The 22069-nt window shown below is 38.9% G+C and overlaps 2 protein-coding genes and 1 pseudogene across 8 annotated transcripts in view; all 3 read left to right on the top strand.

The window, feature by feature from the left end:
* Positions 1-22058, top strand: part of LOC149051207 (uncharacterized) — a 57754-nt gene extending 35696 nt beyond the window's left edge. For 2 of the 6 annotated variants that reach the window (XM_089206360.1, XM_089206375.1), the window contains exons 3-11: positions 12673-12843; positions 13344-13556; positions 13803-14045; positions 14870-15106; positions 15429-17131; positions 17440-17673; positions 17831-19313; positions 19942-20274; positions 20669-22058. In XM_089206360.1, the coding sequence (XP_089062486.1) occupies positions 12673-12843; positions 13344-13556; positions 13803-14045; positions 14870-15106; positions 15429-17131; positions 17440-17673; positions 17831-19313; positions 19942-20274; positions 20669-20967 (4916 nt within the window). In that variant the 3' untranslated portion in view covers positions 20968-22058. Of the gene's footprint in view, positions 1-10407; positions 10596-11480; positions 11552-11913; positions 12023-12383; positions 12844-13343; positions 13557-13802; positions 14046-14869; positions 15107-15428; positions 17132-17439; positions 17674-17830; positions 19314-19941; positions 20275-20668 lie in introns of those variants that run through there. The other 4 variants (XM_089206349.1, XM_089206371.1, XM_089206356.1 and 1 more) reach the window with 4 other exon arrangements.
* Positions 697-5371, top strand: LOC149051209 (enoyl-CoA hydratase domain-containing protein 3, mitochondrial-like; annotated as a pseudogene). The gene is made up of 9 exons (XR_016186701.1): positions 697-834; positions 1210-1310; positions 1599-1731; positions 2091-2162; positions 2575-2608; positions 3206-3290; positions 3930-4039; positions 4330-4495; positions 5067-5371. The product of XR_016186701.1 is annotated as an enoyl-CoA hydratase domain-containing protein 3, mitochondrial-like (transcript).
* LOC149051208 (uncharacterized) lies at positions 5324-9244 on the top strand. Its single transcript, XM_089206766.1, has 3 exons — positions 5324-7223; positions 8262-8307; positions 8714-9244. The coding sequence occupies exons 1-3, from the start codon at positions 7134-7136 to the stop codon at positions 8911-8913; spliced, it is 336 nt and encodes a 111-aa protein (XP_089062892.1). The 5' UTR covers positions 5324-7133; the 3' UTR covers positions 8914-9244.
* Positions 22059-22069: the final 11 nt, after the last annotated feature.

Below are 22069 nucleotides of genomic sequence, written 5' to 3'. Positions count from 1 at the left end.
AAGAGGGTTACTTCAGTGCAAAGAAGTAACAAGCCAGACATTCTGATTGGTCAATAGTCAAAGAAACTCACAGATAGCCTATCAAATGCGAGTCTTGGATGTCGAAACATTTGGATGCGCCAACAATTGGCCACCGAACCAATGGCCGGCGTTCTCAGCTGAAAACAGCAGCTGAAAAACAGCTCTAACAACGACCACCCGTCGACGCGTTTGCGTAACAATTTTCTTCACTTTGCCAGTGTCTCTTCGAATAAAGGTTGTCTGTTTTAACATGGAACTGAGCAAATAACGTTAAAAAGTAACGATGCTTCAACCGCTCAACGGTCATTTCCAAGTTGCAGGATAAAATAATTATCATGTCCCTTGGTGATCAATTGAGTCGTCCCAGTTCACCTCGGAGATGGCAATTTTGTGAATTTTGTTTAGTATACTGTTGAATGCTCGGCTGCTGCCATATGTTCCACCATTCCTTGCAGAAAATATGAATATGGATCTTTCCTTGCATGGCCCTGAATTTTATGAAAATTTGTTTAAAAGTAAATTAGACTTACTTCTTTTCGAAACTATACCAAGACTGTTAACAGAACAGCTTTACCGGCCCGTTAAGGTACCGGCACCTTCGAGAAATGGCCCCGAGGTCCTTTTCCTTCCCAGCCCTAGTCCCACGCAACAATTTCACCTGACTATATCAGAATATCCACCATCTTCTCCACACCATCGTGTGGACATACTATGTGGCTTACATGACACTCATTATAAGTTGTCTTCGACACGAACAAAATGTTGCAATCGGTCTGTAGACGTGTTCCTTTTAAGAGATCTCTGACTGCCCAGGTAATTATATCTGTTCTAGACCGCACTTCATAGGAGTGCTTCTTATAAACATGCCTTTCGTGCGTCTGTCCTCCGAGAGATCATAGTTGTGAACCAATCAAAATACAATGTACAATTCAGCGTATAATATAACCCCTTGTAGATAGTTAGTTAGCTGAGTATTCTAAAATTGTGCTGTTAAGAAAAATATAAAATGAGAACATAAATCTGTTATTTTGTAGAATCTTGTAGATAGTAAACTAAATAAATTTGATTACTTGCCATTGATTTCTATGCATGATTGTTAATTTGTGTTTAGCCGTTATCAGCTGTCACGCAATAAAAATCTTAAGCTTATTATTTGACTTTTGATATGACTCTCTGGCTGCTCTTCAGTTAAGCAAGAGGTTTCTGAGTCAAACAAAAGATGAGAGTCTCACGATTTGCAGTCAAGAAGATGGCATAAGGAGAATTGTACTAAACAATCCAAAACGAAGGTAAAGCACTAACTCATAATTGTTACTGTGGCAATCACTTTGAGGCTGCAGATTTCGTGTTACTTTCTTACACGCTTTGCCAAGTCATATGGAACCATTGAATGAGTGGTAATAACTACACAAAGTCCTTCAATCGTTACCCTAAAACTAGAGGAATGAAACTCATGAGTGCTTGCACGTGAAAGAAACTGTTTGTTTGGCTGAGAACATTGTGCGGATGCTGAAGCCATGTGAAAAATTGTTATTAATTTATTACTATTAATAATAGTGTGCCTTTTTTCCCTTCAGGAATGCCCTTTCCTTGAAAATGCTGGATACAATTAAGTCAAACCTACTTCAAAATGTAGACTCTGAACTTAGAGTTATTGTCTTGTCTGCAAATGGAGGTGTTTTTTCCTCTGGACATGACCTTAAAGAACTGGTAAGGCCACAGTCCTTGTAGCAAAATGACTAGGTCGCTGAGCTGTGTTGGTTTGGCAGAGGACTTGAAGTTGGTGATCAATGGTATATAAACTGCTTTGGTGTGCTTTAAAAAGCTAAATTTGCTTCTTAGGTTCTTTTACCATCAACAATTTTTATTTGATCATCACCTTACAAGTTCTTTTGGTGTTAAAAAATGTTCATTTAAGTTATGTTTTGCAGGAGCAGGCTACCCTTTCAAAAAATTTTAAGACAATTATCACTACAAATCTAGTCCTCAGAAGTAGTTTTAAAATATTCAAACTGGCCTGCAAAGTGTATTGAGCACTGAATGAGAATTTTTTCTATTACAAATTGCAGACAGAAGAAGAAGGAACTGACCATCATGCCCAAATCTTTCATCGTTGCACTGAAGTCATGACACTTGTTCAGGTGTGTAATTTAATGTACTCAGTTTTTCTTTTATTCCCTAAACCTCTAAGAGTGACTAACATCTAATTTTTCCTTACAATATCACCCCTTAATCTCGCATTAACATCACAAGTGTAAAGGAAATGATTGCCAACCAAAGAAACTCTTGATTGTCAAACAAATTCTCTTTGTCAGTACCTTAGGAAATGAACAGAGAACAGTATGGAGAATATGCATATTGAGGTTGGGAAGAAAAGGTTGATCTACTATACCTGATAGCATCAATTGTTACTAAATTTGTGTCATTTCTGTAGTAACACACAGAGAAATTGTTGAAGATTTACTGAAAAGAAAACAAAAATAATTAGTTTAGAACCTCTAAACAATAAAACACATATTTATTTTTTTTTTTAATTTAATTCAAATATTTCAGGATATTTCTGTTCCTGTCATAGCACAAGTGAATGGTAGGTATAGGAATTCACATGAATGCAAGTGCATTTTGACATCTATGGGCAGGAATATTGGCGAGAAAGTTTTTGTTTCCTAGTCAATGTGCTCTCTTTATTTTTGCATAATTCTTTGGTGATTGCTTACAGTATAGGAAGGGCCATGGGTTCAGAGCCACTTTAACCCTTTAACTCCCAAGAATCCATTAGTAATTCTCCCTACAGTCTGCCATACAATTTATGTTATGTTAGTTTGGAGAATTTAAAATTGGATCAACCAATAATGCCCTAATTTATATATTTCTTTATTCTCATTACTTGTCTGCTTTTTATAGTACTGATACTGTAAGGAGAAATTCTGTCTAGGTCACTAGTGGGACTTAAAGGGTTAAATTGTCAAAACAATAAGGTTGCTCTGAACCAACTGTATAGTACTCCGTATGAGTAAGAGAAACCTTACAGAATTGTGGTTGATCATGCCAAGAAAATGGTTGATTAACTAAAGACAAAATAAATGCATATATGCCTCCATGGTCATTAATCTTTTCGCTCTACAGCTTTCACAGAGTTGTTTTTTGTAATTTATTGAAGGTTCATTTTGTATATAATTTACAGGACTTGCAACTGCTGCAGGATGTCAATTAGTAGCCAGTTGTGATATTGCAGTGGCCTCCTCTAATTCACAATTTGCTACACCAGGGTGAGTATGCACAGAAAAACAAGACTTCAAGGAGAAGAGACACTTTGTACAATATAGAAAATTGTAGAAAAATCGTAGAAAACACCAGTTGTTCATGAAATAAACAGTATGGCTGCCAATCATTTTTGGAGGTTAGCCAGACATTTTATGGCTTGAAGCCAGATAATGTAACTAAAGAGACAAAGGCAAATTAAAAAAAAAGGAGCATTATGTAATTATATTTTATGAAAATTCTTAATAATAGACCACAAACACTAAGAAATATAATTATTACAACTTGTTACTTGACCTATTTGAAGACAGGTCACTAAATTTGAAATGTCCAATATAGTTTTATACTCACCATGGTAACCAAAATGGTCACAGCTTGGAGTGTATTCCATAAACTATCTGAATACCTCAATTTGGTTGAGGTGCCTTCATGATCAAGGAAAACCAAGAACTGCATGTAAAGGCTACAAGACTATGTCTACATTGTCCATCTTCATCTATTAACCTACATCACTTGTACATGAAATCAGTATGAATAACAAGGCTTGCAGAAATCTCATAAGTCTAAGAATTCATAATTTTTGAAAGCCTTTATAAATCATTACAATGTTTTATTTTGTTGTTTGGTTGTTGTTTTTCACTTTTTAGTGTCAACATTGGGTTATTTTGTTCTACTCCTGGAGTTGCTTTGGCTCGTGCTGTACCTAGAAAAGTGGCATTAGAAATGTTATTTACTGGCAACCCTATTAGTGCAGATGGTAAAGACATTTTTCCTGGCTAGAGATATTTTAGGATTTTTAAGTGACAGTTGTATCTCTATTTAGTTCTTCTTCACTTGGTGTATTGAGAGAGAAGGGTTAGGATAACATGGTTTAGATCCCTGCGATGTGAACATTCCCCCCCCCCTTATGCCTACCCCCCCCCCCCTTCAATAAGAACGTATCTATTTTGCGGCTGACGGCTAGTCACACCAACAGCTCAGTCTACTGATGGAATGCTGGATCATATCAAACTAACAACCATATTGTGTTATTTCCCAATTTAACAGATGCTCTTAAATCTGGCCTCCTTAGCAAGGTTGTACCTGAGGAAAAACTTGAAGAAGAAGTCAATGCGATTGCTACAAAGATTGCCTCATTAAGTCAGCCTGTTGTAGCTATGGGAAAGTCATGTTTCTACTCATAAACCATGAGAGGACGGGATCAAGCTTATGTGTGAGTTTTAGCTAAGAATGACAGAAATCTTCTCAAAACTTCACGCGAAAATGTGGTGCTTGGTCGGTTGAAACTACTGTTTGGGGTTTTTTAGCTACGAGGCCCACTAAGATTTGTAATACTTACATTTTGAACGTCTAGAATCTATTTATGTTGCTGCAACTTCACTGAATAATTCCAGTTTAGAGCGCCTCTCAAATGAGTTTTGTCAAAACGAAACCATGTATTTCCAATTGCCAACGAGAACAAAGGAAAATATCACCATAAACCAATAAGATCTCGAATTGAAAGCGAATCACTGCCGAAGAGCGGGAAAACGCAAATGAACAAGACGTCAATCGCTTAAGATTTGTATCTTGTTAGAGGAGGGAGTAACACTAACTTACTATACCAAATGATTAAGTGTACAGTAGCGCTTTTCATTTTACTGTCTAGAACTAGAAGTTAAATAATCTTAAAAGGAGAAAATGACCCTAGTGAGGCTTAAAACGGAATTTAGAGTCATAGCTTTTTTTTTTTTTTTTTTTTTTTTCCTATATTCACGTAGCTGTTAATTTTTGTTGCTTTTCAGAGAGGCGGAGGCAGTGATGGTTGAGAACCTGAAGCTTCGTGATGGGCAGGAAGGAATCAAGGCTTTTCTTCAAAAAAAGAAGCCATCTTGGACACACAACTGACTGTCATTAGCTGTAGTTCGTGTCTGCACAATATTCAATTGCGTTGGTTTCGCTTTACTTCACTACGCTCTGTGATTGGTTAAAAAAAACTCACGCCATTCTCTTAACCAATCAGATGTAAAACCTAAATCAATCGGTGCCCGGTCACTCACGTTTCCCGCGCTTCGGGCAATGTTTGAACTCTATAATCTCATTCACTTTTTGTGATATGTCTCTTGTTCTGTTTGGCCGTTGGTATAATTGGGAAAAAACAAGGTAGGTGTTGTTCGTCAGTCCAGTGTTATACTTCAGCAGTCCAAAGAAAAATGTACTTTATCCTCCCGGAGGAGAATTTTAATTGTTTGTTCACGTGAATTGACCTTCAAAGTATTACATTTGCGCACACGATTATTTATTTAAACTAATGTAACGTTTTTGCATATAACATTTAAAAACAAACTCAACGGATACAACGCACTAAATTGATGATGGCATGAGTCATGTCGAAACATGTCTGCAAAAGATTTTTCTCGTGAATTTGAAATTTGTTTTAAGAATAATAATTATTAATAAAATGCGATAATACAAATAAATTCCGAAATTCAAACCTGAACTCGCAGATGTGCAACATAGGTTTCTCATAGCTGAGCACTTGCAATTATCCAGGAATTGCCAGAAAGGTGTAATCATAACTTAAGAAGGAAGTTTTTCCACGCAATAACAAGTGCATACAACGTTGACAAAAGGGAAACCTAAGTTTTCGCCACGACGTAAAATCCACGAAAAGCAATGGTTAAAATAACTCTTTCAATTGAGAGGATTTACCTTCTTCGTCAGTAACAGCACTTTCTTATTTCCCTACCCACTCTGCGAGTTAAATATACCTGTCCCTTCCAAAAAGGTTGAGCATCTTCAAACAGTCGTCAACAAGACTCTCTGCCCAACGACTAATCTTTCTCGTCGTGATGTCACAAACTAGAAATTTGCGCGCGCTTGTATTAACCAATAAGATTCATAATTGATTTCTGACGTCAACGAGAGGATATCTCCCAACCTCTTTCCCAAGGTCCTCTCCTCATGCCTCGCCTCAGTGGTAAAAGCAAGTTCAATAATCGTTGGGAAATGCATATATATAGTCAAATAGATCATTTAGTCGACATGAAGAAAAGTCGAGCAAACCAAAAACATCACAGAATTTCAGGTCCTATTTACAACTACTAGTTTCAGTAGTGTTCTTAGCTGCGAGGATCTTCTAATTTCATCTCTCCACCGCAGTGCAAAAATGTGAATTTTCATATATCTAAATTACATCACAGAATGTTAAAGAGGAAGTAGAGGTGTATTTCTGTTACACCTGACTTCTGCAGCGACTGAACTTGACCTCATCCAAAATGGTTTTAGCGCGGACGTGTTAGCTGGAAGAGAAGATTAAGTAACATTCGCTAAAGCAGAAAGAAGGACGTGTACATGTAGGCACAAACTGAAGAGAGATTTTTGAAAACTGGTTTTAACGTTTTCATTTAGTAGTCAAACCCATTCAAAACCAAGTTTAGGATACCAAGTATAGTAAATATAGTAAGGCTCTTCTTTATAAGTTTATAAGAAGGCTCTATGAAATGAAATAACACAAGGTGACCCTGTTAGCTTCGAGAACGTGCCTCATCTGTTGTGACCACGTGAACATGCTGCTTTTACTTCCTGGTAATGAGTAAATATAAATGAGAGGCGATTTCGTTCAAGACAAGGAACAAGATTAGTTTCGAAAAGATACAGCGAAGACTAAGGAAGGATTCTCCCCTCGATTGAACGAGTTTAAACATGCTAAGATTTTTTTTTCCATAATTAACTTATACGCCTCTTTTTCCAAACCTTCTAAAAAATCTTCCGAATTTTACGGAAAGTGCAGATGCCATTCATTTGCTGCTAAGCCATAAAAGCAGGCTTATTGTTCGACATCTTCGCAAATATAGCATTAATATCATCTGATGTGCTTTAGCTTTTTCTTTCAGGGTTGTTCAATAATCGTAACAGCTGTTGCTTTTCTTCTTTGCCTTTCATATTCAAGTGCATCACCGGTGAGTTTTACAAATTGTGAGCGATTAAGAATTCTGTTGCATTTTGATAGTGACTCTGGTGGAAATCCGCCAGCGTAACAGTTCTTTGTTTTTACTGAGATTTTTAAACGATTTCCCGGTTTGAGTAATATCCCTAAGCTAAACCTTTCAGAGAAAAGTTTTGTAAGAGTGAACGCACAGTCGTTCTTAGGCATAGACGATAGAGGATGGTGACTGGGCATGCTCAATTACACCTTTTTATAACTCAAATATTGATTTGGACCTCAGGCACAAATTGCGTGTCATAAAAATTTGCAACAGAAGCCAGGGAAAGCTGGTTACACTGATGAAGACATTTCCGTATTTTAGATCTGAATCGCCCTTACGATCTGTGATTCTCCTCCTGTTTGCATTGCCCTTTTTGGCTTTTTATCTCAATTACCCTCTGAAATACGCAGCTCTTTCTTGTTCTCTTTCAAAAACACTTTTTTTATGCTTCTGCAAGTGATATTGGTTTTTTCACCTCGCCACTCAACTGCATTTAGACATTTTGAAGAATCTAATTTTATGGAGTACCTTAATGAATGTTTCTATTTTTGCGCTGATTTAGTTGCTTGATATGGAAATAAGAGTTAAGTGATTTATTCTTTAAATTATCACAGTTCTAATGATAGTAAACACTTCTTCCGAGGCTTTTATCCCAAAAAGCCAGTGACAATAGAATTTCTAGCTTGAAAAATCCTGAAAGTATACATTGTGAAAAAGTTCAGGACGCACGGTTCTTACAGTCACCAATCCCAGCACGGCCACTGTCTAATAATAGCCATGATAAGATAAATTTGTCTACATCTACTGACTGAGATTTGATGGATGAGTTCTTACGTACTCTGTTCTGCCATTCGCAAAGCCTTTGGAACATAACAATGCATGCTTTTCCTTAACAGAGGTTATCACAGAATCCTCCACCTTGCATTCTGAATCTGTATGATCCATCAATACTAGGGTTTTGAGCGAGCCCTCCCTCACTCCATCACTGATTATCGTACTAAATTTTTACAGGTTTCTGACAGGATCTCTGCCAACCTTGAAGTGCATAGGCGCATAGGTTAGTAAAATAATTTTTGAGACGATTAAAATGTAATAGTAAAGTTATTAAATCTGATGCAGTCAGTTGTAATAACCCAGGAGAAACAGATGTTTATTAACAAGGTGAAGTCTGATCGCTTGTGTGAGAGTATAGTCCTGAAAGGACTATTTTTATGAGCATTGTACAGTAATCATGTCGTTTCCTTAATTAACCGCCACCCACCCCATGTTCTTTGGATTATGAAATTTTTTATCCTTAATTTTTGAATTATTCTTTTTTCAATGTTTTTTTTTTTGTAATGAGGATATGTAATTACTTGTTCATTTGCATACTTACCAATTATTTTATGTATGTAATGATATTTATTTATCATATATCTAATAAGTAACCCGGTAGACATTGTTGTTTCCTTCATTTCTAACAGCTAGAGGCTTTCCTGGATTAAAGCTTTGCGGCGGAGGAATGCCAACTAATTGCTGGGCCCATGAGTGGAAATATCGATGCTCCTTTGATAACTACTGGTTAACTTGCAAAGTCAACCTTAGCGGGCCTAAATTGGACTGTCCTGTTTATCAGCACTTTTATTATGGCCGTCTGAAATGCTGTTACGTTAAGTGCCCTTAGATAATTGTGTTAGGACGTTGTACAATTTTGTTATTTTACTTAAAATAATCAAGTTTCGACACAATACTCAATTCCTTAAATTGTATTTTATCTATGTTTCAGTTTGTTATCATCCCAAGTTAAAAAACAAGCCTGAGTGGCTTTGGAAAAGGATAAAATAGAATAGTATAATATAATAGAATAGTAGAATATATGATCTTAGCGCCATGTATCGCCCCTCCATCCATTTTAAATATGTAGGCCGACCATGAAAGCCCACAAACTATCGCTGTGCATCTTCATATTGTGTTGTAGTAAACGGATTGAAATTAAAATTGTACACGATTGAAAACTTGTTTACTGGTTTTTCTTTGCGCTTTTTTCGACTTCGTTTTCAATATCTATTCTATATGGAGAGATGTCAGTTCCAATTTTTGTATTTTTTACGATGTCAGAGTCTCTATATAACAGATAGGATAGGTTGAAAAAATCTGGACTCTAGGTTCATCTCGGTTGCAGTTGCAGTTTATTTTATGCGTCTTTTTCTTTTTTATTTATTTAAAACCGCTCGTAACCGTTTGACAAAAAAATATAACTTTAAAACTATGCTTCGATTAAATTCTTTCTTCTTTGAGGAAACTTTACAAAATGCAACAACCGGGTAAGGGTGGGACAAGCCTTTTTTTAGGATATCCACTCCAGACCCCTCTCTATTCAGAGGAAGCAGCGCATCCCTAGAAAAGGCTGCTTGGTGGCCTGGGTAAGCCGAATGATCAAATGATGTTGTTGTCTCTGTTAACAAGCAAGCGACCACGTTACGCCAGACCACCTACATGCAGAGTTATAACTGCGACTTCAGTGCCATCCAGCACCTGTCGTTTTCGTCATGCTCCATCGCTGTAGGTCTTTCCTTCCCGCCTGCGCTCCGTACGTTTAAAGTGAGGACCAGCTCGCGCGCGCCAATCCCACTCTTTAGGCCCAGGGAAGATTTAGAGTGGCTTGACAGGCTGAGACGGCTGTAAGATCCGTATGGTTGTAGTTTTTACATCAGAGGTGGTATCCCCCATCTTCTGGCTTAAGAGCCCGCTGTCGGAAGAATGATGTCTATTTACCCATAGCTGGAGCACGGTCTCTCTGTCATGTCCTTGAACCTAGGGTCATTGCACGACTGAACTGTCCATTACACCTGGTTCGGGACTCGTTATTCACTGGCAAGCCAACTTACTCAGAGCTAACCTTCACTGAAGGCCTTTCACTATCCGCCACCTGTGACCTGCTAGGTTTGGGATGGTCGCCACGGATTTGCTCAGAGTCCCTGTCTTAGTCTAATGCTTTTAAAATAAATGCATATTGTTTGATTTCCACAGTCCTGGTGTGTTATCCAATATAATTTTCCTGCTCCACCTCGGTTCAGCGCTGTCTCTTTCTCTAGAACTTTGCTGAAATCAACCAAAAAAATAAAGATTGCGTTACATATGTCACGTTACCTAATTTACATCAAGCCTCGCTTTGACTATCACTTCTCAGAAAGAAAGCGGAAGTGTTGTCCTCAATCTTCGAGGAAGGGATACCTAGCTTTCATTCGGCTGTAAGATTTGTTTTGCTGTCTTCCTCAGTTCTTTCGATTGGAAAATTAATTACAGGTTCGATTGTTTTCTCGGAAAGGGAGGTTTCAATCTGGATGCGTGCCCAGCGCTGCTGAGGTAAGCGATTTGATATATCGCAAAAACATACAACATATAAACAGAATTTCGCCATTGCTTGACCGGATTACACCAAAGTTTACAGCGTTTTGCTGGAGTTATGCTTGTATCTCCGTACAGAAACTATATATACATATATTCTTAATAATTCATTGCTTCTTGTTAGATTTTTCATATCGTTGAGCTTCAATCGTTATGATTTATTCCCTGCTTCTCGCACAACGGGAATAAGTGGCAACGTTTTCGATGCACGCCACGTTTCGGTTGTTCATAGGATTTGCTCAAATAAATAAACTTAACGATCAAGTGATCATTTGGTTAAGTTTACATTCGGTTGATAACCATAATTTTCGCGTAGAAATCAAAGTTTAAGTTCCCTGGCTCGAAACTTTCATCTGAAAGAGAGGAGAAGTAGAATTCTCTGTGTACTCGTTGCTGCATTTAGTACTACACTAGAACATGAATGCATGTTTCGAGCCTTTATAACGTTAAATATCTCTGTTTAAAGCCCGCGAAATATTAACAGAATCTACCGTGAGGGTACTTAACTTAAGTTCGGAAAGGCTTCAGTGGAGATTATTTCGAAAGGAATAACTCTAAATTTCAATAGTTTTGATACACTCCTTGAATAACGTGACATGAAATACTATTTCTTTTCCTTTGATGTAATTTCGTATTGGTGAGGGCTTATATTTTCGACTACAGTAAGTAATTTTTGTCAGTCCAGGAGATTAAGCTCGACAGGTTTATGGTTAATGGCGTAATTTTTCCAAATGAATTTTTTATAAAATGAAGTTCATTGAAAGTGAAAACAGTTGAGACGGAAGTAACCTAAGGGAAAACCCCTTCAAATGATCTTGTCAGTCATTTTTAATATATTCACAGAGACTCACGTTGCGCTCAAAAACGTCAGGAACATGGAAATCTCCCGGAACATTCCGTAACATCAATAACATGTAAGAACTATGAGATAAATACGTATAATTAAATAATTCAGCGACTGAAAAAGGGAAATGAACTAATCAATTGATTGGTGGCTAAATGAGTTAAAGAAAAACAAATGTAGAGATAAAATGGTATTAACTCGGAATTTTTATACAACAAAAATGCAAACGACTTCAATGAGTGAAGTTTGTTTGTCGATATGTTTATAGCGAGGTTTTTGCTTGTTCGTTTGTCGATGGGAAGTGTATCCATCACTGAGGGAAAATAAACCCCCTCCCCTCCATGAGACATTTTTTTTTTTTGTCATAACATACAAATCTTTAGTACGCAGCTTTGTGGAAAGCAAATCTATACAGCATATATATATTTCCAGTTTTAGATATTTCATTTAATGGTCCTTCTCACACCCTGAAGACGAACAGGCTGACACACCAGGAGTAGCAGCAGTACAAGCCTAGGATCTGAGGAATCTAGGATGGAAGGTAAGTTGTTATCTACAACAAGAACTAATGTAAGTAGCGGTCCAAATGTTTGCTATTTTAAGTACTGTTTAGCATAAGCCTTTGATTTAGTACAGACTATTCAAATGATGGCTTAATGCCCAAAGTTTTTCTTGGAAACGGAATGGAACAAATACTTAATGAGAACACAAATGATGGTAAATTCTAAGCCAGGTCATCGAAAGAAAGATTTTTTTTTCCTTGAATCATCTTTCTTAATTCGATAGCGTACCGAACGCTTTTGACAATGCTAATCCTCGAAGTATTCAGACGCTTTGTCACGCATGAAACTCAATAAACTGAATGGCCCTTCTCACCATAGAGTCTCTGTAGCTTAGTGGTAGAACATCAGAGCACAGAAACTTAAGGGCTTGAGTTGTGATTCCTCGTGAGGGACCCTGTTTTTTTGTCGTCGCATGCTCGTGACAAGTAGAATAAGATATTTCTTTACCTACTTAATAAGTGCTTGACGATTTTTGACTATTTACCCGACATGAAAGGTTACAATTGCAACAAACCTATACCAACTTTGGTCGATTACTTTTATGTGCCTGTACTAATATCAGAAACTCGAACAAAATCGAGCGATTACCTTACATGTATTTCCTCAACGATGTCATTTCTTCTTAAAGAAAATAACAAAAGCAAGAGCTCCCCGGAAAATGATCAAGAGAAGGACAAAGAAAGTGCTAACTCGACAGACGAGAAGCGTCGTCAGGGAAACTCTTTCGCATACCGGTCTGAACGAGACACTTGGCAGGTGGTTCGGCGAGGTCAACGTTCCACACCACAGAGGGAAGTTGGTAAGAATTACACTTGTTGATTGAAGTCAACAGTTTCATTTTTTTGCAGTTTTTTTTTCAAGACGTTTTCATGGCCAAATATGGCTCAGTAAGAGCTAATTAAGCCTCAGTTCTCGTTGCAATCACATTGCTTTGGACAGTGTGCGCATCCATACACTTTTGAACGCTGAGGCAACGGTTTTGGTGACAACTCGGAGATTGATAACCAGATAATCGAACTGAGTGACACTTGACCTTAAAATTCAGTTTCTTTAATCCACATGACCAAAATTCTGACTTCCTCGTCCTAAAAGCTGCTTTTGCACCAAGACTTTTCTTTATTTTATATTTAATTCATGTCGCATACAGCTTCAACCTTACAGCGCAGTCAAAAAACTTGTTCTCTTCACTGATGAAGGACTGAGCCTAAAAAAATTTCGATGCCATTAATCAAAACATAACAACGTTTCAGCTTCATTCATTCCCCTTAATAAAATTATCATATTGTATTTCACCATAAGAGCAAAGAGGTGGAGGCTGTAACAAAAATGCAGTGGAGACGCCTCGTGGAAAACCTTCCTTAAGAGTTCAGACACATCGACCAGATGTTCAACAGAGGGAAGGTAATAAGGGGGGGTTCTCAGCGCGTGGCGACCGCGGCCGAGGGAGTAGGGGAAAAAGAGGACAGGGTTCAGGTGCTTTTCGAGGAGGACATCAAGGGAGAGGAGCTCGAGGTAGGACACTATGTTGCCATTGTTAATTTCCGAGTGAAACATATCATCGTCACTCTAGACATTTTCATCACTCAGCTTCCAGCGCTAGGTCGGGTTGATTTGATGAGTTCTTGGTCAAGACTCTGCTGGGTGGGCCAGTCTGCGACGAACTCATTCTTCGGAAAAGCAATTCCTTTGGGTAAAACAAAAAACCATCCCTATGTCTTTCCACCCGTTTTTACTGGTTTTGATGTTGTTTTGTTGCAGGGCCTGGTCACCAAGTCGGAGCAGTGCCACGTCAACGCTCCGATCCAGTTTCTTTAGGATTTACACAGCCAGATATCAGATACGAGTGGAACAAGTTGTATATTCTGGGCTTACATTTCAGGTCAACACGAGATGCTGTGAAGAATTACATAGAACGAATTAGTGGTTATGATGTTAAGAACGTGGAGTGGTTCAAACCTAATGGAAAAGCAATAGTAACGCTAAACACTGACAGAATTGTAGGTAAGTGGTAATAACTGCTTTCCTACAGCCCCAGTTTATTCTGATCATATTCACACCTTTCAAGCTTCGGGCAGGTTCAAACACTTCCTCGTGGGTAGACCATCATAGATTGTGCCAGTAAATGTAGCATATTATTCTAATAGGATCGCCCGATTTGTTTGCACATAATGCTCAAAATTATGTTAGTTTTTTAAAATTATGCTACTTTTTCTTTAAGAACACTTTTCAAAAAAAGAAACAATAATAATTTCAAATTATATATACATATATTCTTAATAAAGCATGATATCCTCGTGATCTTGAGTTACACACTTGCTCTGATAAAACACAACTTACTACGGTACTTCATTCCAGACTAGACACAGAGACTAGATGTGTCAAATTGTGCGATGTTGATATCACATTAGTTATGTTCTGATGATGTCAAAAAATACTAAATGTGATACAACCGTTCTAGCATATCGAATAGCAATTCTTCTTCCCGTATCTAAAAGTGGTTCGATGCCATCTGGTTGCCTGAGAAAACGGGAACTGCACAAATTATGCTCGTTTTCCAAATATGCCAAAAATTATGTAAGCACAATCTATAGTGGCCTACTTGTAAGGGAGAGGGGGATCGGGTCACGTCGAGGAACGACATTTTTACTGAATCAAACTAGATGAGAAATATAGGTTAATTACCTTGATTTCCCAGGAGGACCGGCCGAGCATGCCCTTATTCAGGTTGGGCTTTTTGAAAAACTATTCCTTGCAATGAGTTTCTTTCCTTAGTAGTCTTTGATTTGAAAGTAACTCGTGGAAACTTACTGGCGATTTTTTTTCAGATTTTGCAAAGATTGTTCAAGAATCGAAGAGAAGGCCGCTTGAAGGTGTAACCGTCTCAATTGAAAGAGCTCCTGAATGTAAGAGCATCTTTGTGAGCGGATTTTCTGAAAATACAACAAAAGAACAAGTGGAAGAGTACTTTGATGCTTTGAGTTCATTAGAAGATGTTGTATTCAGTCCATGGGATGAGAAGAGAAAAGAGAAGAGAGCGATTGTATACTTCAAAGAAAAGAAAAGTAAGTCTCCCGTATTTATTTCCTCCTAAGTATTTTTTCCTGATAGCTACGTATTTTACTAGCTTTGGAAATGTTCGTGTCTCCCCGTTATTGTTATTGAACAACTATCCCTTCGGTCTTTAAGGGCACCAATGATTTTCTCTGGCCTCAACATTTCGAACAAAATGATAGCTGCGTGGAGTGCTGTAACATCGTACTTTCTGTCCTCGTTAGGTTTAATTAGCTTACAGTGTATTCCTAATAGAATCACTGCGGCAGAAAAGTGCTGAAATTTTTTTGTAGGCCTAGAACATTTAATTCTATAAAATTTTCTCCTTTTCAGGTGTGAAAAAATGTACGAAGACAGATCACTTCATAGATGGAAAAGCTTTACATGTTGAGGCTTTCTTTCCTTTTATGGGCACACTGCTGCCTGTCAACGAACCGTCAAAATCATCACGTCCTACTTCGGGTGAAGTGGGAGGATCTTGGCAGCCCCAGTTTTACAAGGCTGTTGATAAAGACATCGGGGAGTTTTTGATGAAGTCCAACCAAGAGGCCAAATTAAGAGGACTTCTTCATTCGAGTGAACATGCTTGTGTAAGGTGGACAAACGAAGAGGGATATCTGCTGATAAAATATGACACCTCAGGCAAAAGAGTTGACAAGGAGTTTGAGGAGGAAGCATGGAAAAAGAGATGTTTCGATATAATCGACCAATACATCGACGGTTGCACGACAAAAGAACTTTCAGTAGACACAGAGGTTTGGGAGGCAGTGGTTGATCAGTTACCAAAACTGGAAAAACTTCTTCCGAAGTTCACAGCGCAAGTGAAACTACTGAAGTTGTCTCACTCCGTAAAGTTGATTTGCCAGAAGTCAAACATGCCAGAGTTTGCTGACATCCTCGAAAGACGTTTGAAGGACATCAAACAAGAGGAACTCGAGAAAAAGCTAGATCAGAAGACGCTCACCGACATATCCACTGAAAAGCTACAACTTCTTCAAAATTGTGGGATCGAGAACATTTTGAAGGAGGAGTTTGATCAAGATATTCAACTTAAGATTGACTTGAGTAACAAGAACCTTCTAATTAAAACTCCCAAGGGACACATGCCATCCGTCATGACCTATCTTCGGCAGCGTTTGGACGAAATTGGTCAAAACGCAATATCGCAGCCCCCGGAAATTTTAGAAATCTTGAAGACAAAAGTCGGGAAACGAAAGATGACGCAGGAACTTCCCGATGGATGTGCTTTTAATGTCGATGAAAAAAGCAAAAAAGTTATCCTCCTTGGTAGAACACTTTCTCAAACCTGTGCGGGAAGAGAAAAGGCAGAGACCGTTCTGTTAGATGACCGTAGTCTCAAGGTAACCCAGGCTGATAATGACCTCATGCTTTCACCAAAGTGGGATGAGCTTTGTAAGAAGTTAGTAAAACGTCTGACGATCCGTCATAAACGCGAATTGACATGCATTGCCGTCTTTGGGTTCAAAAACGACGTTGAAGAGGCTGTAAAGAAAATGAGAGACTTTCGTAATGAAAAAAAAGCAACCGAAGGTGAATTCAGGCTCGATTCTCCTATCAATCGAAAGTTCTTCACTGACTACTACAAGGAAGAACTTCAGAAAATTGAGGAAGAACTCGCACCTTGTGCGGTGAAGATTTCTTTAGATGAAAGCGGTAATCGAATTAAGTATTCTGGAACAGACGACGGCGTAAAGGATGCTGAAGAACGGTTATATATTCTGCTTGACCAAATCAAAGAAAAGAGTCTCCCTATTCAAACACCTGGCATGAGAAACTTCTTGGCCCAAGATGCGGGAAAAAGCTTTGTTGACACCGTGGAGCGAGAAAACAAGTGTATCATCAGGATTGCGGAGGAAATTGAGGAGGAAGTTGAGGACAAAATGGAAGGAAGTGACGGTGATGAGCTTTCGAACACCAGCAGTAGAGGCGCGGAAGAGCTTGATGATGCTGACACATTTTTGACTAACGAGGGCAAAAAGGTGATCTGGAAGAGTGGAAATATCGAGGAAGAGCAGGTGGGTAGTCTCATAGATATAAATGTATCAAACAATAAAAGTTTACGTCTTCAATTGATTCAAATGGACAGCTATCGTTGTAGGTACATCAGTAAATTGAAGTTGTCAAGTTTAACCCTTTCTCGTACTACTGATAACTAAAAACCTCTCAATGTTTTCATTTGGGGTGGGCCACTGAGTAATTATCTCAATAGATCCGAAAGGAACTATGTCTTTTTTTCATTTCCACTTTTACCTTCTCCAAATAAAGACACAGATATGCACTCGATAAAGCCTGCAACTTAATGTTTAAACTTACTTTGCTACAGGCAGACGTCTTGGTGTGCTCTGTAGGGTCGAAATTTAATCTTACGATCGGTGCAATTGCCAATGCCATCAGCAAAGCTGCAGGTCCGGAGCTGCAAGGGGAGTTAAGACAAAAGACGACAGGAAGGACTTTGGGTGAAGGTGATATTGTCCACACTAAGGCAGGACACCTGAATTGCCGTTACGTCATCCACTGTGTCTGCTGTCCTTGGAAAGGAAATCCTCAGGACGAGCAGGTACGGGAATGACTTTGACTTTAACGCTGCTTTAAGCGTTGGCTAAAACTTGGAAACGCTGTATTCTTGGTTTTATCCTGATGCAGTTTACACTGCCATACTTCCAGCACAAATCGTCTCGTCCCATTCATTTTCTTTTTAATTCTTTTGATCATAGCTTCTGCAGGATCTACTTCGAAAGTGCTTTGACAAAGCTTCGGAGCTTGGTGCATGTTCTATTGGCCTACCACTTGTTGGAACCGGTAATCTTGGTTTTCCTTATGCCAAAGCTGTTCAGATTATGATCCAGGCAGCTGTCGACTACAGTCACGGCAATCCAGATTCTCCCTTGGAAGAAATAAGATTTGTCGTGTTTAGCGGTGATCAGAAAGGAATAACAACGTTCGAAGAAAAATTTGAAGAGTTTAAGAAGGAAAAAAGACCTGAAGTGAAACCTCGAAAGCCACAGGTTAGCCAAAACAATCTAAAACCCGTTCCACTTGATTTTAAATGCAAAGAGGTTCAAGTCGGCGAGCTTTCGTTGAAGGTGTTGAAAGGTGACATAACTAAAGATAGATCAGATGCCATATGTAACGTAGTACCTCAAGATCTGAAAATGAATAGTGGAACCTTAAGCTGCGCTATCCTTGCAGCAAGTGGAAGCACTGTAGAAGATGAGTTACAGTCACAGGCACCTCAGCTCCCAGGAGATATCGTGACTACCTCTGGTGGATGCTTGTCTGCAATGCACATCATTCACATGGTTGTGGGACCAGGAACAAGGAAACATCTTCAAACCTGCGTGGAGAAGGCGCTCAAAAAGGTGGATTCTCTGGGGTTGAAGTCAGTGTCCATTCCGGCAGTTGGTAGCGGAGGACTAGGACAAACAGCTGAGCAATCGGCAGAGGTGGTTTTTGGGGCAATCCGTGCATGCACCGTGAAACCATTTAATTCCATTCGTGAGGTCAGGGTAGTTGTTTTTGATGTTTCTATCATTGGTGCGTACTTAGCGGAGCTGGAAGCAATCCAAAAAGAAGTCTCGGAATCCTCTTCATGTACTGAAGAAGAAGATGATCTCACGTATCACGAAACAGGTGCAGAATCTTCCACTGAGGAATTAAGAAGAAAACATCGCCGTCAGAAGATCATCTTTCACGGCCGCCTGGAGTCTTTTGATGCGGTTGATACTGCCTTGAAAGACGGGGTAATGAAAGCTTGCGGTGATCCTCGTGTAATCAAGCACGAAGTGATCGATCGTCTTTCCAAAGGAAGTATGCGAGAGCTGAAGAAAATGTCTCGTATGCGAGATGTAAAATTGGATCAACCAGAACCGGGGACTATAATGTTGCAAGGGCTCCCGAAAGATGTAATGGAAATCAACTCAGAACTATCAAATGTGATCCAAGAGCACGTGGAAAGGGAGCATAGACAGGAGCTGGCGGAGCAGATGTCGAAAACTGTGCAATGGTACCTGGTCAATACAGGAGGAAAACTCGTTCCTTTCGACAAAATGGCCAATAATGAAATAGAATCAGCCTGTAAAGCAAAGAAACCATCCCTTCTATTCACGCATCAGAACTTGAAGGCTGAAATCAATTTCGGAAATCAAGAGGTAACGTTCTTGAGAACCGGAGCAATCAAGAGGGTCCTGCGCAGAGATGGTAAGCATAGTAAGACAGACGGTAATTTTTTTTTCAGCATTATTTTATATGTTGAGAATGTAAGTCATTCAATTCTTTTCTGGATGTTTAGAATGCACAGCATAATTGTTTTAGGATTTCTCCGCCTTTGTGAAGGTAGTCTACTATCTACGGTTATCCTTAAGAGCTCATCTTTCAGAAGCTGCTTACAGACATCTCGAGTACTGATCTCCAGAGTTGTGTAACCTTCAAAATTCTGCTCTATGTTTTTCAAGAGTATTTAATCTCGTTGGTAGTGGGACTGAAAAAATTCGTACAGAGGAGTGAGAATCTTCCAGTCATAGTTTACCTGATTTGTAACCCTCTGTGCGCTTTAAGCTAAGCTACGTTAAGTACTTCTTTTCTTACCTGCTTTACGGCCAATGTGATATCATTTTTAAAATCAGTATGATTGGCTGGAGTCTTCCGGCACAATTTCCAGATCAAATGTCCTGTTCGATTTTATCCAAATGACCGTGCGTCCCGGGGAAAATCGAAAACAGAGCGTTTGAAAAGTGATTTTGTGGTAAACAAAATGTCATTTGGAAGAGGGGAATGTAATGCAATTTGTCGGTCGCAATGAGACTGTTATATTTTTGTTTTAAACTAGTGCTACCTCTTCCTGATGAATGGGATCCCCAGCCTCGAGATGTCAATGGAAAAGAAGAGACACTGCATTTGGTCAGCCTCGAGAAGGACTCCAAGGAATATAAAAAGGTCCAAGAGAAGTTCCTCCAAACGATGCGTGGTATGGTGGTAATCACAAACATCGAGCGCATTCAAAATCCATCGATGCATAATTCTTATATGGTGAGGAAGCAAACTATGGATGCAAACAATGGAACCATCGACAACGAACAGGAACTTTTCCATGGGACAAAGGCAGAAAGCATCAGAGCGATCAATGTTCAAGGATTTGATAGGAGTCTATGTGGCGCGAACGGTACGTGTATGATGGGGACAAATTTTCTCCATTTTGAAAACTTATGTGTGCAAGACGCCAAGCCATTACCATGTTTGCATGGTAAAGGTGTGGTTGTATTGATGCCTAGTAGCTCAGCTAAATAACGCTTTTTCTGTATTCATAGAATCACTCCCTGTGATGGTAACGCCAATGGCAAGTCAAACAGAGGTGATAATTTAACCGGGTTCGTTAGTTCTGTGTTCAACAGAGCGAAATTACTGCAGCGTTCGCATGAATAAAATGTCCTGTCATATTTACCAACCGATGTAAAAACTCATAGAAAGCCGCATCTTTTGACGCCATGATCCATTGCTGCCGACAATTTGCTGTAAATAACTTTGATTCACTCTTTTTACACGTTTAACGTTTACAGGTAACGCTTATGGCGATGGTGTTTACTTCGCAAAAGATGCCTCCTATTCCTATTCATACTCAATACCAGGCCCAAATGGTGATTGCTTCATGTATTTAGCCAGAGTTTTGGTTGGAAAATACACCCTGGGCAAGCATGGGTGGAAAAAACCTCCTCCCAAGGACTTCAACAAGCCAGAGATACTTTTCGACTCGCTGGTAAACAAAGAGGAAGATCCAACCATTTTCGTGGTTTTCAACGATTTCCATGTGTACCCTAAATACTTAATTAGTTTTAAGAAACAGGAATCATCGCGATGATAATTATTCAGCATCCACGTTCTTCCATAATAGACCGCCCTCTAATTCAGGGAATAACCAGCGTGGGATGTTTGAGAACACGAAATTCATGGATTTTCACTCGCAACTTCTACGTGTTCGTGTAGAGGACTGATTATAAGATAGTGCCCGTGGTACAGTTGGCCGCGCATGCTAAAAGTAGCACCTTGTACGGTCGGTCGGACGGTCGTACATCCAAATTTTTTCGGCTTGATGGGTTATTAGTATTTTGTATAATTATGGGGCTACGCTCTGCGAGCTCCGCTATAAGTAGATAAATAGATAGATGACCTTAATTTATACACAATAATAGCTTAAGCTACAAGCTTGTGGGGTCGTGCGAAGAAAAAAGGAAATTACACGTTAACCCTTTAACTCACAAAAGTGAATTATATATAACTTCCCTCTAAAAGATCCATACATTATCCAACAAACAGGTAATGAGATTACTCAAACTTATCAGTTGGAAGTTGTTGTCATGATATAGCAAAAAATTCTTGTTACTAATTTGCAAGGAAATGTGTAACAGCTACATGGGAGAATCAACAATCACATCTTGGGAGTTAAAGGATTATGTAAATATAACTTGAATTTAAAAATAGAAAATGACATGTATTATAACTTCTAAGTAAAAACAAAATCGGAATGTATAAGGCGAGCAGTAGAACCAGAGTAGGTCAAATTTGAATTCCTTAACGTAGTCTCTGATTGGTGGGATTTTTTAGATTATTGAGACTCGAGCGCTTACTTCTTGTTCATAGTAGTAAACAGTGTTCCATAAACACAGCGCCCCGCCATCTAAGCGAGTCTTTCATGTATCTTGTTTCGAACCTGAACACTTTTAAAAAGGCGCGTCCCTTCAGAGAGTAACTATTTGAGCGACCGTTAAGGATGTTTTCAGAAGCGAGTCGGGGAGAGTGGCATTATAGCCTTTTTAAAAAAAAAGCTTGAAGATGTCTAATTTATAATACAAAGAAAGTGTGGCATCTGTCTTACTCTCCAAACTTCTCGCGTGGCTCATATCTCGATAAGTACACAGTTGATACGGGGAACAATAAACCTATTTAGCTTCAGTTTGTATGTT

This window comes from Pocillopora damicornis, chromosome 1, assembly GCF_964200805.1.
Source record: "Pocillopora damicornis chromosome 1, jaPocDami1.2, whole genome shotgun sequence".
Classification (NCBI taxonomy): domain Eukaryota; kingdom Metazoa; phylum Cnidaria; class Anthozoa; order Scleractinia; family Pocilloporidae; genus Pocillopora; species Pocillopora damicornis.
Note: the sequence above shows the minus strand (reverse complement) of the source record. Positions and strands in the feature narration are given on the sequence as shown.

Bases quoted from the DNA above. Each gene is read 5' to 3' on its own strand.
- LOC149051208 (XM_089206766.1), top strand. From the start codon at position 7,134: ATGTGCTTTAGCTTTTTCTTTCAGGGTTGTTCAATAATCGTAACAGCT. The intron at 7,224-8,261 runs GTGAGTTTTACA...AAATTTTTACAG, and splicing joins CATATTCAAGTGCATCACCG to GTTTCTGACAGGATCTCTGC. The intron at 8,308-8,713 runs GTTAGTAAAATA...CATTTCTAACAG, and splicing joins TGAAGTGCATAGGCGCATAG to CTAGAGGCTTTCCTGGATTA.